Consider the following 15,213-nt stretch of genomic DNA (forward strand, 5'->3'; position numbering starts at 1 on the left):
GCTGGTTTGAGCATCCCAAGATAGAAGTAGAGACTGTTTTAGCTGACTGGTGACCGTTGAGCGGTGACGTTTTTCTGTGTTGCAGCGGAGGTAGCAAGGCTCTTTGCGCCATACAACATTGGAGCCAGAAGGAATATGACGAGACGACCAGCACAAGTCCAAGTTAGCCGAAGAAGCTACACACATACTGTCTGTTGTTTGGCTGACCACAATGCGGATAAAATTCCAAGCGTACTGGTTATAGCTGAACTTCCTCATTCAGGACTTGGAGAGCAAAAAGTAACATTTTCAGGTCAGTGCGAAACTAGGCATTTACCAAAACAAAACAAATTCTGTTCATTGAAATTATTTGCATTTAATTGTATAGTGACTCAAACGTAATTCATTTTAATACTGTGAATAATAGTTATCACAGGCTTATTTGCTTAATTTAAGGTGAGGTGAGTTATGATTTTGTTTTGTTTTTCTCCAGGGAATGACCAAGATCCCATGGTTATAACAAATAAACTGATGGAAGTGTTTCCGAAGCTCCAACAAGGGGGAGGCTTTGAACTTCTAAAACTTGTAGGATCTACTCGCAGTCGAAATCTTGCATTGCTTCAGTGTCCCAGCACTGGATACACCCTTGCCTATCTGAAAGATCCATCGACGATGATTGGACAGGCTACAATCTACATACGTCCACTTCAACAGGATCTACCCTTAGATTGTGTACATAAATTTACAGAGACCTAGTTTAATACATAATCAAAACAAAGATTACTGGTGACTTTTAATCATTAATTAAAAGCCATTTGTTGTTAGGAGAGCTCACGTCCTGCCTCTGGTCCAGTCATCCCCTGCATCACTTGTCAGATGGAAGTTCCCTTTTCAGAGATGAAGCTGCACAGATTGAGCTGCAATGGGTATGTACTTCCTAAAGCAATGCGAGGGTAGCATATTCATTTTCTTTGGGAATATGTCCTCTTGGAGTGTTGTGCACACAAATAAGCCAGTATGACCATTTTGATTCTGTTCACTTCGAGGACACCCATGGAGGAAAGAGAACAAGAGGGAGGCCAAAGGGAAGAAAATGATAGTGAGACAGCCCTAGTCAGTGACAGTGTTCCAGTGAGGTCTGAAACATCAGCTGAGAGTGCAGTAGTTCCAGCAGTGATTGTCAACGAGGAGTTGGATCGCAAAGAAACAGACAGTGGTATGTGTCATCACAATAGTGTTGCTATAAGATTGTGTGTAACTGAAAAGTCAATAGAAAGCGAACACTTTTAATATAGAATTGGATAAGATAATAGTTACAGGCAATTAATAACATGCACCTGTTTTTTTTATTTTTCTAATATTTAGTTTTTGTTGAATGACGTTTTTATGTCAACTCGGCGTTGTGACAGATTTTTAAGCTATTGGGTCCCGCGTTTTATCAGTGAAATAACATAATTTTCCTCCTGTTGTGTAGAGTGAGAGGGTATCTGTATATGCAGGTAACATGCCAACTCACAATATGTCTCTGGAATAGATAACTTTGTTGTTGTTTGTTTAGAATGGAAGATTATTGAGGAACCCACTCAAGCTGCCAAAGTTTTCAAAGAAAATCTGCTAAGGGAACATGCAACTGGGAAACCACTTAGAATAAAGATGGATGTAAGGGAGTCTGAAGAGGACCGGGAACGGGAGCTTCTCTTATTCTATAAACAGCAGCAAGAATGGGCATGTCCACTTCATTGTACTCTGGTTGGTAAGTAATATAAAGTTTATAATATAAATACATCAGTACAGTTTATACCACTCAAGTAGCATATATGGAATTGTCCCATTGGAAAATGGGAGAATGGAATGCACAAAATTATATAATTGATAAAAAATGTTATGTATGTGAATATTGTGCACAATATACTCTTATCTGGAATAATCAATATTAAGGATGCTGTTCTAAATTACAGCCAATATAATTTTGACTATTTTTCTCCCTTGCTTGTTAAATGTTAGCTAATCAAGTTACCCGTATTTGTCTGCCACTTTTTTCCACTGTGTTATTATCAGTATTTTATTTCAGGTGATCTTGCTATCGGAGAGGGAGTGATGCGGTACTTTATGACAACAATCATATCCAAACTCCAGTTTGGATTCAGTCTAGATCTTGGTAAGTACTCGCACACGTTCTGGTGGTTGATGAACGCAGATATGTGCTGTTTAGCAGAGGGCCGGTGGGCAATGTTTTGTGTCAGGTAAATCAGTAAGTCAGTAGTAGGATATTCAGGGGGGTTGCATTTGAAGTGGTTTGGGGTCTGTAAGTCATTTTGGAGTAGGCTACAATTTTGTTTAAGTGAATTCTACAAGCAGCAATACCACAGGCCAAGTAATCGCCCGTTCCAAACAGGCACATTTTCAACGGGCACTGCACTAGTATGATGTAATTTTATGTATTTAAGAGGTTAGTTGTTGTGACTTTATTCCCTGCTCTCTTGGTACTTTACAGGAGGAATGGGCCGAACACTGCTATTTGAGGGTGAACCTGACCATCTTGTTCCAGCAGCATCAGAGGCACTTATTGAAAGCAACCTCTTCCGGGTTGCAGGAAGGATGTTGGCCCACACTTTTCTGCATGACGGTCCCCATGTTACAGGATTAAGTCCTGCTGTAATTCATGTACTGCTCAATGGGGACCCAGAAATGGCTACTGTTGTTATTGAAGACTGTCCTGATCTGCACATCAGGAGCATCATAGAACTGGTATGTAACCTAAAAGATAATTTGCCATGTAAAAAAATATTGATTGGGCAGATATAATAAATGGTATGGTCCTTATTCTAGCTTGAACATGAAGAACTTACACCGGAACAGAAAGCCACAGTTTCAGATCTTTCCATGTCTTGGGATCTTCCGGCAGTCACCAAAACAAATCGGAGATGGCTACATAATAAACTTCTACTCCATGCAGTGAGTTCCTGCTGGTTAAGTGACAGAACTCATTGCTGTACTTGTTGAAATTATAGAATGTATTCTGAACCCTGGCTTGTTAATGTTAACACAAGAGTTTAAGTACTCGAGTTTTAATGGGTTTTTATAAGACACTTTATTGTGCTTTTATTAACATTTTGTTCTACTGTGCCAACTTTTGTCAAATTTGGGTTAAGGATTTCTGCTGTAATATGGGTCTGTCTGTCTCTTAGGTCGTTGGGAGGACCATGCGCCAAATTAAACAGTTGAGAAAGGGACTGAAAGATGTGATGGTATGGCCCCTGCTGACATCTAGGCCAGATGTTGTCCCACTTCTTTTCCCCAAAATGGCTGAAATGCAGTTCACACCCCAGGTAAGTCAGTAATTTAGTTATATTTGTGACTTAACTTAATGAATTTTACGTCTTTTTTCCATGACTGAGCTGGCTATTTTTCCATTTTCCAATAATGTGATCTGCATCTCCCTTTTTAAAATTACAATTTGTTTTCTTTAAGATGCTCCTAGAAAAAATCACATGGCCAGTTGAGGACAGTGATGATGAAGACTTTGACTTGGACACCACCTGCCGCATCACTGGCTTTCTAAGGATGTTCATTGAAACGGGTATAAACCTCATTTCTCTTTACAAATGCTTCTATGTCTCATGGATAGATATGATCAAATAAAGTTGAACTAAATGTCTTCAATCCATTGTATGACTTTTAGCTTCATCAGGTACCCTGGCCCAGCTGCTGACATTCTGGGTTGGCTGGGAGATGCTTCCTCCTGAACTGACAGTGGTGATTTCTGAGGGAACCCTTCCTACGTCCTCCACATGCTTTGAAACACTAAAGCTGCCAGCTCATTTCAAGATCTACATGGACTTTGAGAAAGCACTTGTCTCTGCTATAAAAAGTACTGGATTTGGGCTTGTTTAAGTATTTTCAGACACAAGTTCAGTGTCTTGAACTTGTTAACTGATTAACACACTGCAGCAGTTGACTTTTTATTTTATTTTTATTCGGCATATATATATATATATATATATATTTTTTTTTTTAAAGGAAAGCAAACTTTCAGTTTTTGACTGCTTGTTCTAACACAAAAAATAAAAACGTGTCGGACATCAGTCTAAGATTCTTGATAACACTTCCACAGTCTCTACATATAGTCTAAGCGCATCAGTAACAGAAACTCCTGGAGCTGGCAAAATTGCAACCTCTTCATCTGAGAGCTCACGGGCCAGCTGAACCTCGGGGACTGACACAGTGCCTCCATGAAGGCTGTGAGGTCCGTTCCAGTCGATCCCAGACTCTTCAGGAATCTGAAAAGATGACAAGCATAATCAAACTTGTACTTAAAAATAGTTTGACATGTCCTAACACAAGATTGTTATTTTTGGTCACCAAGTCAGTGAGAAATTGTTAGTTATTAAAGTTTTGTGAAATAATACAGCTGTAGTATGCACTGTAGAAACTACAGCTCACAGGTTGATCTTTAAAAGCTTGGGAGATTTTAAAGACAATATAGTAAATGTTCCATTTAAAGTACCACATTTAGCACAATTTTTTTCCTCCCATAATTCCTTTTGGGCAAACACTTTAGAAACGTGTTTAAAGTTGATTGTTAACCTCAGTAGGATCCTCCTCAGGGCCTTGCTCTCTGTAACGTCTCCAGAGTGGTGACTGATTCCTTTCAGTTCTCAGACCGTGAAAGTTCCAAGCATCTCGAAAAGAGTCTAGGCTTTGCTGAACCAGTGGAAGGAAAATCCGGTGCAGAGCGAAAAGATGGACTTCATTGTCTGGATTCAGTGTTCCCTGATCTTCCAATGAAGTAAAGATCTGATAGAAGAGGTCCAGGGCATGTTCATAAACATCTCTCCACATCCTCTCTATTCTGTGTTTAGGATAAAATTGTCAAATTGTTAATTTATGTGACATATGCTAAAGTACATTCAACTGGTATTTTAGTTGTGTGAGCCTAGTTGCCAAACATATTTCTTTACCGCTGATTGTGGACACTTCTGCCTGTGATGTGTGAATTCCTGTCGGTACCTCTGCTTCTGATCATGAATTCTGCTACATCTGCATTCTCCCCCCCTTTATCAGACCGTACCCTTGATGGCAGCCCATACTGCTCAACAGCGGCGATAAAGCTCTGTAAGACCGTATGAGCTCTGTTATTGCCAGCCACAGTCAGGTAGACCACTAAACGACTGAATCCATCCACCCCACCGTGGACAACAAATCTCCACCTGTTGCAAAGACATGAAAACATACAACTTTATTGTGAAACAATTGTAATGAAACATCTAGAACGATGAATTGTTTATCTGCTAATATCACTGACCTGATGAGCTTATGGTGGCCATCTATATGCCACAAAGAGTTTGGGCCAGGCACAAAATACTGCCGTCGCCTTAATACACGCAGCCTCAGACGTCTCATGTAGACTCCCTCTGCATCTACTCTGCGTAAAGACTCTTGCAGTCTTGAGACTGAGGGGAGGAACATCCGGACAGCTGAGCGTATTACTGTCAGATATTGTTCCACCTCTATTAAACAGGAGGCTAAAAATCACAGGACATGTCTATCCTGATGATAGAAGTCAGCTGTCCTGAAATGTGTGTTTCTCTTCTATTATACACATTCTACATCTCAGAGGCGATGTCTTTCCAAAAGCGGGCTTCCTTCACCTTTCAAAAGGGCAGAGCTCCGAATTAAAAATACATTTAAATAATGCCCATATTATTATACTCACTTGGAACACGCACACCTCTTGCATTCAGGTGACCACGCATTAGCTTGTAGCCGGTGTTTGGATGACTTCTGTGAATTTCACTTACAATATGGTCCAATTCCTCATCATTCACAGCTGAATAGAGATCTGTTTTTCTGTAGAAACAAAAAAAACACAACATCAAGTAATGTTACCTTAAACGCCATATTCTTTCAGAGTGTATGAGAGCAGCAATTGATAAACAGAAACCTCATGAATTTAGTGTAAATACCTTAAACTGTGTTGTTGCATGCACCTCCTGATGGTCCTCTTTGACACTCCGAACATCGCTGCGATTTGAACTGCGGGAACTCCACAAAGAACTTGATGCTCCAGAACTGCACTCGGTATGTCAAACGGCAAACGCCCCGGTCCCTGTGTGTGTTGGGCCTGATGCGCCCTGGTACCAGAGAAGCGGTGGACAACTTCTTCTAGATTTGTAATTACTCTGTGGTCGATATCTTCGTCAGAAAGTGCGGAAATGACTCCAACAACTTCAATAAGTTCCTCTGCTTTACTAGCTACATGCTCGGACTCAGCAGGTCCTGCTTCTACATCCCCTGCTAAGTTTAAAATGTCTCTCACCAACTCCCTGGAAAGTTCACGGAGATCCTCCATGTTTCTATCCAGGTACTTCAGACCAAAGCAATGGATCAGACTAGATTCGCGTTAGCCCCGCCCACTGACTTTGATGGGTCAGTTTGACAGTTTTAAGTAATTCATGAAGCGCTGCAACGCAGGATCATGAAATGTAAATGTAAATAGTGAAATAGTTATATATGCATTTTACATACAATGAATCGGTATTTTAATTAATTAATGACACATTTAATGACACATTTATTTATTTAATTCCAATTTTAATTAATGAATGACACATTTAAGTAATTATTTAATGGTGTATTTATTTATTTAATTGTGGCACTTTTAGTCCTCCATAGTTCACGAGTGTTTAGCTCATTTGCATGAATGGGATCGATTGAATTAAGTGAACTGCGTCATCAAAGTTCAAATCGAGAAATAGGCAAAGTCAAGCACCTCAGTAACGTCGGTGACGCTTGCGTAATATCAAAGATGCAATAATAAAACGAACCTCCCGCCAGCGCAAACTTCCTGATAGGCTTTTTGGTTGCCAGGTTTGGCTCAAAATATCCCCCAACGCCGTGAGCATAATATTCCATTAGACCGTAGCATAACGACAGTGACAAAAATATCTACTATAATAACGTATACGTATATATAATAAAATAAACAAATGTAAAGCTACAATCAAAAATGTCGAATGAAATTAGGAATATAAACATTTTGTAAAAAAACGGTATTTCTGCAAACCTGTCAACCTGGTTTACAAGACACGCCCACATCCGCAATGTTCGTAGTGTGGTGACGAATAATATAAAACCAGATTTGTAAAGTACAGGAACACATTACTTAATAGCTTAAAAGTATATTGTCAGTATTGTAGCTGTTTAATGTCATTTAAGTATCTATAACCGTATTGTAATATCAGCCCCATGCCTTAAATGGCAGAACATTATCTATCTGATTATCTTAAAATAAGCAAAAAATATGCAAACAAAAGGAGAACTGTTTCATCTATAGAACGCTGCCATGTTTTCACGTTATTCCAGGTGTGTCACGTGTCTTTTGTATATCAAATGTACTGAAACGCCATCTTGATTACACGGGGTATCCTCACGGAGCAAGGAAGCAAACAGCAAACTATTTCCGCTCCACTCGATGTGGATTTAGTCATATATACACATATATATGTATACTGTAAACCACACGACACAACATTTGGATTTTGATTAAGTAATTTCTAGGCTTGGAGAGTGAACAGGACGGGCTAGTGGCGCAATGGATAACGCGTCTGACTACGGATCAGAAGATTCCAGGTTCGACTCCTGGCTAGCTCGAGGTTTTTCTTGCCAAATATATTATGCTTTTGATAAAATATATAAAGTAGAACCTACATGTAATTAATATTTTAGTATAATAAGACGACCATAGACCACTTCTTACACACAGATAGTGCTGGATTGTTGGAATCACATTGCTGCCGCAATTCCACCAAGAAAGAGCCAATCAGGTTGTATTAATGCGTTCAGATTCGTGCGCCTGTCAACAAAGGGGACTCTTGCTAGTAACCAAAATTCTACCCAATGTATTTTTTTTGGCAAATCAGCGCATTTATCGCTGCCTGGCTTCGTCCAAATAACGTCAAATAAGAATTGACCTTTCCAATGCTTCGAAAATAATATGGTTTCTCTTTATTTTATAATCATTTTAGTATGTTGCTTGAGTATTTCAATTGTATTCTGTAAATCGCCGTTTTTTACTGGACTCACTATTAGTCACTATGTTAGCCTCATGAAAATTATATTTTTTCATATTTAACTGGAAGATTCTTTACTCGATTCTTGCCGTGATATTAGTAATTATAGTATACTAAAATATACATAACCCCACTGCTGGTCTCAGATGTGACACGTGTTATAGATGAAAAGTCGCTACGCTGTTTACGTGCGCTGACGTGACGTCATCGGGGCGGTTTCTGCCCATGCTCACCGAGCGGCAGGGAGATCGGCCCGACTGCAGCCGATTAGATGCCTCGCAGTGATGTAACGTCGCCTGCTCGGTGACTCCGGATGGCTGTCTGTGCCAGGCTCTGCGGAGTGGGTCAGTCGCGGAGATGCCGGAGGCGACAGCGGCATAACCAGCAGGACCAGGGCAGCGATTCGGACATGGAGGAGGAAGAAGAGGAGCAGATCGTTGGGCCGACGCAAGGCGACGGAGGCGCAGCAGGCGCCGCCGCTGCTGCAGGGCCGAGTGTTGCTCGTGAAGATGGCAGCTGTCATGTCAACAGAGCAGGCGCTCTGGATCGCGGCGGCACGGGACCTCCGCGCCCGCAGTCGTTAGCGGATTTACCGCCGGAGCTCCTGGTGGAGATATTCTCCCTGCTGCCCGGAACAGCGCTACCGAGTGTCGCCCTCGTAGGCAAGAAATTCCGACAAATCCTCAACACAGAAACCATCTGGAGAAGGCGGTGCATGGCAGGTAATTATAGCGACGGCTGCACGTACAGATAGTGGAGACGCTCACGCACACCGTTAGAATGCGCCCCCCACCCCAAACATGAGGCAATATATCTGTGCACCAGACCGGGGAGATTCCTTTCTGTAAACAGGTTATTCGTGCCGCGGTTACTCCGAAGTGTGTTTGCTTAAAAGCATTTTATAGATCCGGACGGGAAGCGTAGAATACATTAAGGTTAACCCAGTCACTGCTGTGCACACGGGCCAAGGTCTCTCTCTGTTATGAGGCCTGTGTCAGCCATTCCGTGCAGCTGATAAGATGTTTCCGCGGGTGGGACATGACCTTTTGGGGGCCTCGAACATTAGTTTTGAACGGTTTTGTTGTGACATATGTATGAGACTGCCCTACTTGGGACAAATGTGTCTAATAATCTGTACATAATACAACACAAATACTGTGAAATAATATTTGTAATAATTTTAACAATCAGTGCATGAAATATGATAACAGGTTTTTATATGGGAAATGCAATTTTGTGTGATGATATACTTTTCTGATATATCGAATGAAAAGTTGTTAATAGTCTTATAACCAAACAAAGCAGTTCTGCAACATTGTCCACAATAGTAAATTAAGAAATCAGTCACACTGACGACAGCTAGCAAAGTCAGCTGATTCAGAGTTACATGAACCACATTAACATAGACCTTAATAGCAGTCAAATAGATCCTACTGCCGGCATAAACATTTACAGTCAACCGCTAATGCACGATTAAAAGCTGTAAATATTGCAGCGTTAGAACTCCGTCAACAATCTACTGATCTACTGATCAATCTACAACAATCTACAATCTGTTTAGTGCATTTTAATTAATAATGATAAAAAGGGACAAAACAACAATAACCTCTCCTAGTGACCGTACTTTCAAAACGTTCTTCTTTGGCTTCTTATAATCACTTATGTACTTATGTAAACCCCCTCAATCAACATTATGTCATATTTTGCATGAATTTGAAGTAAATTTAATGTTGAACTCATTTCTCTCTTGTTTTTTCTCTCTGCAGAGTTTGATATGAAGGAGGATCTGAGGAGGATGGAAGTTGGAGGAGTATCCAGCCGGGACCTCTATGTTGAACGTAAGTTACACTGCAGCTTGTGAAGGTCTGATGTCACCCACCAATAAAGTATTTGGTGCAGTCGTCCACCATTGGTTCATTCGTGATTTGCACCCTCATGTTTTTTTGTGTATAGTTTCGCAGATCATCCAAATTACTTTGATTTGCAAAAGACAGGAAACAGTCCCAGCAACTGGAATACCACAATTTTAATTTCATCTGCTCCACTAATCCGTTCCTCCATCTGTTACTGGGCTTAGTCCTTGTCTGCTCCACACTTGCCTGTGTTGTGCCTGTCCAGGTGTCAACCCACGGGTGAAGTCTGGGCGCTTTAAGAAGCTCCTTCCGGACTACGAGCGCATGGACTATAAAGACGTGTACAAACGCTGTGTGTACACGGGCCTCAACGCGGATGGCTGCTGCGCGAGGGGTTGTGCGAGTGGGACTCATTGATTTAATTTGCAAGCAAACGGCTGCGGCAGTGTTACGTATTCCCTTTTTGAACGATGTTCTCAATTGTCCTCAGTGCTGTTTGCTTGCATATTAAGTATGAAATGGGAAACCCGATTACTTGGTGTGCTGTGTATTCAGTTTGGACTGGTGGACAGGACGCGTCCGTTGACGCTTTCTTACCTTTGAAAGTGGTGTTTGTAGGTATTAACAACTCTTCTTGTGTTTGTAACCATGCACAGTTTTAGCCCATAGTAAAGCTGTTACATTACAGATACTGATTGTATGGTGTGATATTGTGCTGTTGTGTTGCAGTGCTACACCCGTTCAGACATATCTTGGGCTTATGGCAGCCTGACATAGGGCCTTACGGGGGATTGCTCAATGTTGTGGTAAGAAGTGTTTCTCCATCAAGGCATTTGCAAAACGATGAGAAATGATGACAATAGTGTGCAGTTTGCCGATTGTCCACTGTTTTTAATTAATCTGAAAATCCGGACGTTAGCATATTTTTAGAATAATTTCAATGATTCGTGAATTATTCAAAGTATTTTTCATTCAGGTGGATGGGCTGTTCATCATCGGCTGGATGTATTTGCCACCTCACGACCCCCGTGTGGAGGATCCCATGAGAAGACGGCCGCTCTTTCGTATCCACATGTTGGAGAGCAATAAGGCCACCATGGAGTGTATGTACGGACACAAGGGGCCACACAAAGGAGACATCCAGGTGAGAGCCTGCACAGCCCAAATAAAGCACCTGCTCTGGATCATCTGGATATTTCTGACACATTTTAGAAGAACATTCCACTTCATTGTAAGATTACAAATTGATAAAGTATGTTACGTTTTAATATGTGTGCCGTGATTCTGTTATTTTAAGACTGGGAAGAAGGATGAGTTTTCAACAAAGTGTAACCAGACTGATCATCACCGCATGCCAGGAGGCAGACAGGAGGTGAGGCAGTGGTTGATACCGGAACTATTCCCTTGTCTTGTGTATCTTTTTAAAAGCCCATGTGCTTTGATGATGTTGGAAAGGCTGTGAGCAGCATTCTACTGATTTCTCTAACTTGTGTGTGTGTAGGAGTTCAGGACGTGGTTGGAGGAAGAATGGGGCCGGACACTTGAAGAAATCTTCCACGAGCACATGCAGGAGCTCATTCTGATGAAGTTTATTTACACTAGTCAATATGAGTATGAGTCTTTTTCTTACATCACACTTTCTCTAACGCTGACTTAAAGATTGTGTGCCTACGAATCTGTTACTGTTAAAAAAGTATTGCGAGAATGGCTTGATATATTTGTGGATAGCTCTGATTTTCACTTGTGAGTGAATGTAAAACTGGGCTATGAAGCTCCGATGCCCTTTGCGGCGGCCACCATCTCCACTTTTATGTAGTTTATAATGTAAATCGTTTGTTGCATATATTACAAATATTTGGTGAAATAACAATACTCAACAATGGCAAAAGTCAATTTTGACCATTATTGTTTGCTTCGATTTGACAGTAACTGCTTGACATACCGGAGGATCTACTTGCCACCTTTGATGCCCTCTGACCTTTTCCATCCGGGCCTCTTCAAAGGCACCTACGGCAGTCATGGCTTGGAGATCGTCATGCTCAGTTTCCACGGGATCTATCTGAGAGCCACCAAGCTCACTGTAAGCTGATGAACAATCCACATCAGAGGCTGTGCTTCTGTTAAAAAAATAAGCTGTACAATTAATTTCCAAACAGTAAATGAATAGTGCATGTTGATTTTCTTGCAGGGAGACCCCAATGTTCCTGCAGGGCAACTCACTTTAGATGTTGACCTGAGCCGGCCTGTCGTCCTGCCAGACTTGGAGCACCAGCGCAACATAGAGGAACTGTCCCGCCTGGTACTGGAGGTCCACGCAGAGGTCCAGAGAGAAGAGCAGGAACAGGCCAAGGACGCTCCTGCCGCAAGCCGAGGGGCAGCAGAGGGGGCCTGCGGTAACGCCAGTGCAGCCAATTGGGTGGAGGAGGGCCGTGTTGCCTGTTCACACAGTTGCCAGCCCGGCCCCAGCACCAGCACCAGTCCTCCCGAAGCCCAGCCCTTTGTCCTGCCCCTGGGAGTTATGGCACGCAATGAGGTCTACCCGCGCACCTGTAGAAAATGGTAAGAACTCGCCTGTAAGGAAAAAGCATGAAGTATACATTTTGCAGAGTGTAGGGGGGATTGAATTGGTTGGAGCTGGCTTTGTTCCAGTAACAGTGGTGTTAGACACAGTGCGCTGATTGTTCCTGAGCTGTCTTAAGCTTATACGCTGTTTAAAGTCCAAAAGGCTGAAAGCAGCCGCTAATCAATGCTTGTCAGTAATGTTGATGTTTTATGGATAAACATGGTTAATTAACAAAATACCAAAATTATCATGGGGATTTTGGCTTCCCTAATTAATTGCAATCTGCAGGAGGAGCGGAACTGCAGATTGCAGTTTTTTTTAATGTATTTGCATGCTGTGGTGGCACCCTCAAAGAAAAGACACTAATTTCGAATATGGCTGTGGATAATTGTAAAACAACATTGCTTTTATCACATATTCCCAATTTATTCATCTTCATAAATCCACAAAAAGGTCTGTGCTGAAGACTTAACAACCCATTGCTAGCATGGTTTACAAGATTTTCCCAATAAGTAAAAACAGAATAAACCGAAATAAACTGAGCAACTAACTCCCTGGTTAAATTACACTTCTACCCATTGAAACCTATATCAAAGGAGTATTGATTGGGTGATTTATGAATTGATGTGCCTCCATTTCAGCTTCTATGGTACAGGCCTGATCGCTGGTCACGGCTTTACGAGTCCCGAGCGCACCCCGGGGCTCTTTGTGCTGTTCGACGAGGACCATTTTGGCTTCATCTGGCTGGAGTTGAAGTCGTTCAGTTTGTACAGCCGGCTGACGGACCAACTAGCTCACGCTCATGCCCCAAATATGAAGAGATTTGAGGCCATGCTGTTTAACATGCAGTCCTGGACATCCTGATGCACCACGTTCTAAGCTTCACCCCACAACACAATGCATAAAAGCAACCATTTTACACAAATAATCTCCTGCCGCCCTTTGAGTCGTGACCTATGACTCACCGCGATAGCTCATCGCCGCAATTGTCCCCGTGTTATTGGTATGTTTCTCAAACATTTGGTTTTATTGTTTGGTTGTATCACCCTGATCTAGCGCTCTTATGCTCCTGTTCCCATGCAAGCACTTTAAAAGGCCTCCCCAGGTCACCGTTTATCAGCCCACCTCAGAATGACCTTTATCCTCTACTGCAGCATGAAAACGGGTCACAGTAATCCTTTTTTAAATTTATTTATTTATTTCCCCCAAGGCGAAAAGGAATGATGTTTCTGATTTCTTATATTATGAATCAAACTGTACGTGCCTCCGATTCTAAAACCATGTCTGTAACTTGATAGCGCTTGAAGACGATAAAAGTGTCCAATGTATTCTACTATAAAGCATTACTCGGAGTTAAGTGCCCAACATGTTGAAATGCATGCTGCATTTGGTCTTATCTCATCTCATCTCACCCTTATCTGAATCTTTTTCCTTTGTGTATTTTGCTTAAAAAAAAACTGCTTCTCGGATGTTTTTCTCTTCATCACAAATCAGTGAAAAGTTAATTATTTATGTGAAGTTCAAAATCTTTTTGGTAGTTTGTCCAGTAAAATACTGAGTGAGTTTCACAATGGGGTAATTTTGTCCCCTTTGACAAGTGAGGGTGTGCTGTCTTATCAAAACACAGTAGATAAAACAATCAGCCAGTTTTGGCCCTTTTGAACTTCATAGATTGTGATATGACCTGGCTCATGGTACTACATCACACACACACCTTTCATGTCATCACGCTTGACATAACATTATGTAAGTGGGAAAGATGTGTAGTACTGCAATAGAGTGACATGACCTTTACATAAGCTGGTCTGATATTCAAGTTATACCGTTTATGTGCTTGTATAATTATCTGAAACTTTTCTTGAAATGTGTTTGTTGTGTTTAAATGGCTGACCTATCATTTGCCCGGCTTTCCAACTGCAAAGTTGTTCCCTCCAGTTTTCCAAATAATTTCCAACTTGAGACCAGGCTATTTGCACATTATACAAAATAACAGCTCAAAGTACTAAGTAAGTGTCTATTTGTCTCCTTACAGCCGATGATGATGGGGTTGCTCAGTAGCTTCCTTAGTTCAAGTGCACTTTCCTGGGCAGTATAGTGAATCATTCAGCCAGCACTTTTATATCGGACTGCTGCTTTACTAACATTTGCAAAATAAAAGTGTCTGCTTATCAATTTTTCTTTTTTTTATTATTTCCTCTTAATTTATTTGACATTCTCATATATATCCTAAGCCCTCTGTGGCTCGCTATTGGAGTGATTTGCCTTCAGAAAAAAAAGAAATGTTACTTTCTACTATTTACAATGCCACACGCTTGATTGTGGGGAAGTTTGACCTATTGAACAGCTCATGTCACACTTCAGGGAGCTTTTCAGCTTGAGCGCTCTTCTCAGTAATAAAAAATACAAAACTGATCAAATCTGTAGTCTCCCTTTTCGGCGCAACTATCACCTCATCCCATTCTCTCCTTGCAGTGTCACAGTTGAATTTTGATAATAATGCAATTAGATGTTGCATCCCCTCACACACCATCCTTAACTGGCCTCAGCCCAGTGTGCTGTTGTTCTTTAAAGTATAATGTTCACCTCACATAGCACATTATTAAACTGATGAAGGACCCTCCATCTAATTCAAGCCTAACAACCAATGTGTGCAATTGTCTTGCTCTGTAATAAGAGTGAATGACGTTGTTGCGCAGTATAGTATCACATGCAATTAAATAGTACAATATTATTCCACACAATTCCA

The 15,213-nt window shown here is 41.3% G+C and overlaps 3 protein-coding genes, 1 non-coding gene and 1 pseudogene across 6 annotated transcripts in view; 3 read left to right on the top strand and 2 right to left on the bottom strand.

The window, feature by feature from the left end:
- The window catches only part of LOC120812188 (uncharacterized), a 4,738-nt gene extending 674 nt beyond the window's left edge, over window positions 1-4,064 (top strand). Inside the window, exons 2-12 of the mRNA XM_040167991.2 lie at window positions 86-292; window positions 473-711; window positions 805-905; window positions 1,026-1,195; window positions 1,538-1,732; window positions 2,051-2,137; window positions 2,474-2,727; window positions 2,809-2,934; window positions 3,168-3,308; window positions 3,451-3,559; window positions 3,662-4,064. Of these exons, the coding sequence (XP_040023925.2) occupies window positions 86-292; window positions 473-711; window positions 805-905; window positions 1,026-1,195; window positions 1,538-1,732; window positions 2,051-2,137; window positions 2,474-2,727; window positions 2,809-2,934; window positions 3,168-3,308; window positions 3,451-3,559; window positions 3,662-3,873 (1,841 nt within the window). The 3' untranslated portion in view covers window positions 3,874-4,064. The remainder of the gene's footprint in view (window positions 1-85; window positions 293-472; window positions 712-804; window positions 906-1,025; window positions 1,196-1,537; window positions 1,733-2,050; window positions 2,138-2,473; window positions 2,728-2,808; window positions 2,935-3,167; window positions 3,309-3,450; window positions 3,560-3,661) is intronic.
- LOC120812887 (Fanconi anemia group I protein-like) overlaps window positions 1-8,410 on the bottom strand; it is a 16,609-nt pseudogene extending 8,199 nt beyond the window's left edge. The window contains exon 1 of the transcript XR_013454954.1: window positions 8,285-8,410. The product of XR_013454954.1 is annotated as a Fanconi anemia group I protein-like (transcript). The remainder of the gene's footprint in view (window positions 1-8,284) is intronic.
- Window positions 4,053-6,486, bottom strand: LOC120812192 (uncharacterized). 2 transcript variants are annotated; one of them, XM_078097622.1, is made up of 6 exons: window positions 5,946-6,486; window positions 5,696-5,829; window positions 5,285-5,432; window positions 4,941-5,189; window positions 4,567-4,831; window positions 4,053-4,259 (listed from the first exon to the last, which is right to left on the bottom strand). In XM_078097622.1, exons 1-6 carry the CDS (start codon window positions 6,329-6,331, stop codon window positions 4,062-4,064), a joined length of 1,380 nt encoding a protein of 459 aa, XP_077953748.1. In that variant the 5' UTR covers window positions 6,332-6,486; the 3' UTR covers window positions 4,053-4,061. The 2 variants fall into 2 exon arrangements, with proteins under 2 accessions (XP_077953748.1, XP_077953747.1); XM_078097621.1 differs by having other exon boundaries at window positions 5,285-5,456; window positions 5,946-6,470.
- On the top strand, window positions 7,560-7,632 carry trnar-acg (transfer RNA arginine (anticodon ACG)). The gene has a single exon. It is a non-coding gene; the product is annotated as a tRNA-Arg (tRNA).
- LOC120812189 (F-box only protein 31-like) lies at window positions 8,285-14,884 on the top strand. Its single transcript, XM_040167992.2, has 9 exons — window positions 8,285-8,773; window positions 9,818-9,889; window positions 10,634-10,710; window positions 10,881-11,048; window positions 11,202-11,276; window positions 11,406-11,515; window positions 11,831-11,984; window positions 12,093-12,463; window positions 13,109-14,884. The coding sequence occupies exons 1-9, from the start codon at window positions 8,365-8,367 to the stop codon at window positions 13,329-13,331; spliced, it is 1,659 nt and encodes a 552-aa protein (XP_040023926.2). The 5' UTR covers window positions 8,285-8,364; the 3' UTR covers window positions 13,332-14,884.
- The last annotated feature ends 329 nt before the right edge of the window (window positions 14,885-15,213 follow it).

The sequence above is a fragment of the Gasterosteus aculeatus genome, chromosome Y, assembly GCF_964276395.1.
Source record: "Gasterosteus aculeatus chromosome Y, fGasAcu3.hap1.1, whole genome shotgun sequence".
Lineage (NCBI taxonomy): Eukaryota > Metazoa > Chordata > Actinopteri > Perciformes > Gasterosteidae > Gasterosteus > Gasterosteus aculeatus.

What these genes read in the sequence shown, in the direction of transcription:
- LOC120812192 (XM_078097621.1), bottom strand. Translation starts at nt 6,331, where the DNA reads ATGGAGGATCTCCGTGAACTTTCCAGGGAGTTGGTGAGAGACATTTTA. An exon ending in AGAAGTGTCCACAATCAGCG is followed by an intron (nt 4,832 to 4,940) that starts GTAAAGAAATAT and finishes TCCTAAACACAG; the next exon opens with AATAGAGAGGATGTGGAGAG. An exon ending in CTGAGGAGGATCCTACTGAG is followed by an intron (nt 4,260 to 4,566) that starts GTTAACAATCAA and finishes TCATCTTTTCAG; the next exon opens with ATTCCTGAAGAGTCTGGGAT.
- LOC120812189 (XM_040167992.2), top strand. Translation starts at nt 8,365, where the DNA reads ATGGCTGTCTGTGCCAGGCTCTGCGGAGTGGGTCAGTCGCGGAGATGC. An exon ending in GGGGATTGCTCAATGTTGTG is followed by an intron (nt 10,711 to 10,880) that starts GTAAGAAGTGTT and finishes TTTTTCATTCAG; the next exon opens with GTGGATGGGCTGTTCATCAT. An exon ending in ATTTACACTAGTCAATATGA is followed by an intron (nt 11,516 to 11,830) that starts GTATGAGTCTTT and finishes TCGATTTGACAG; the next exon opens with TAACTGCTTGACATACCGGA.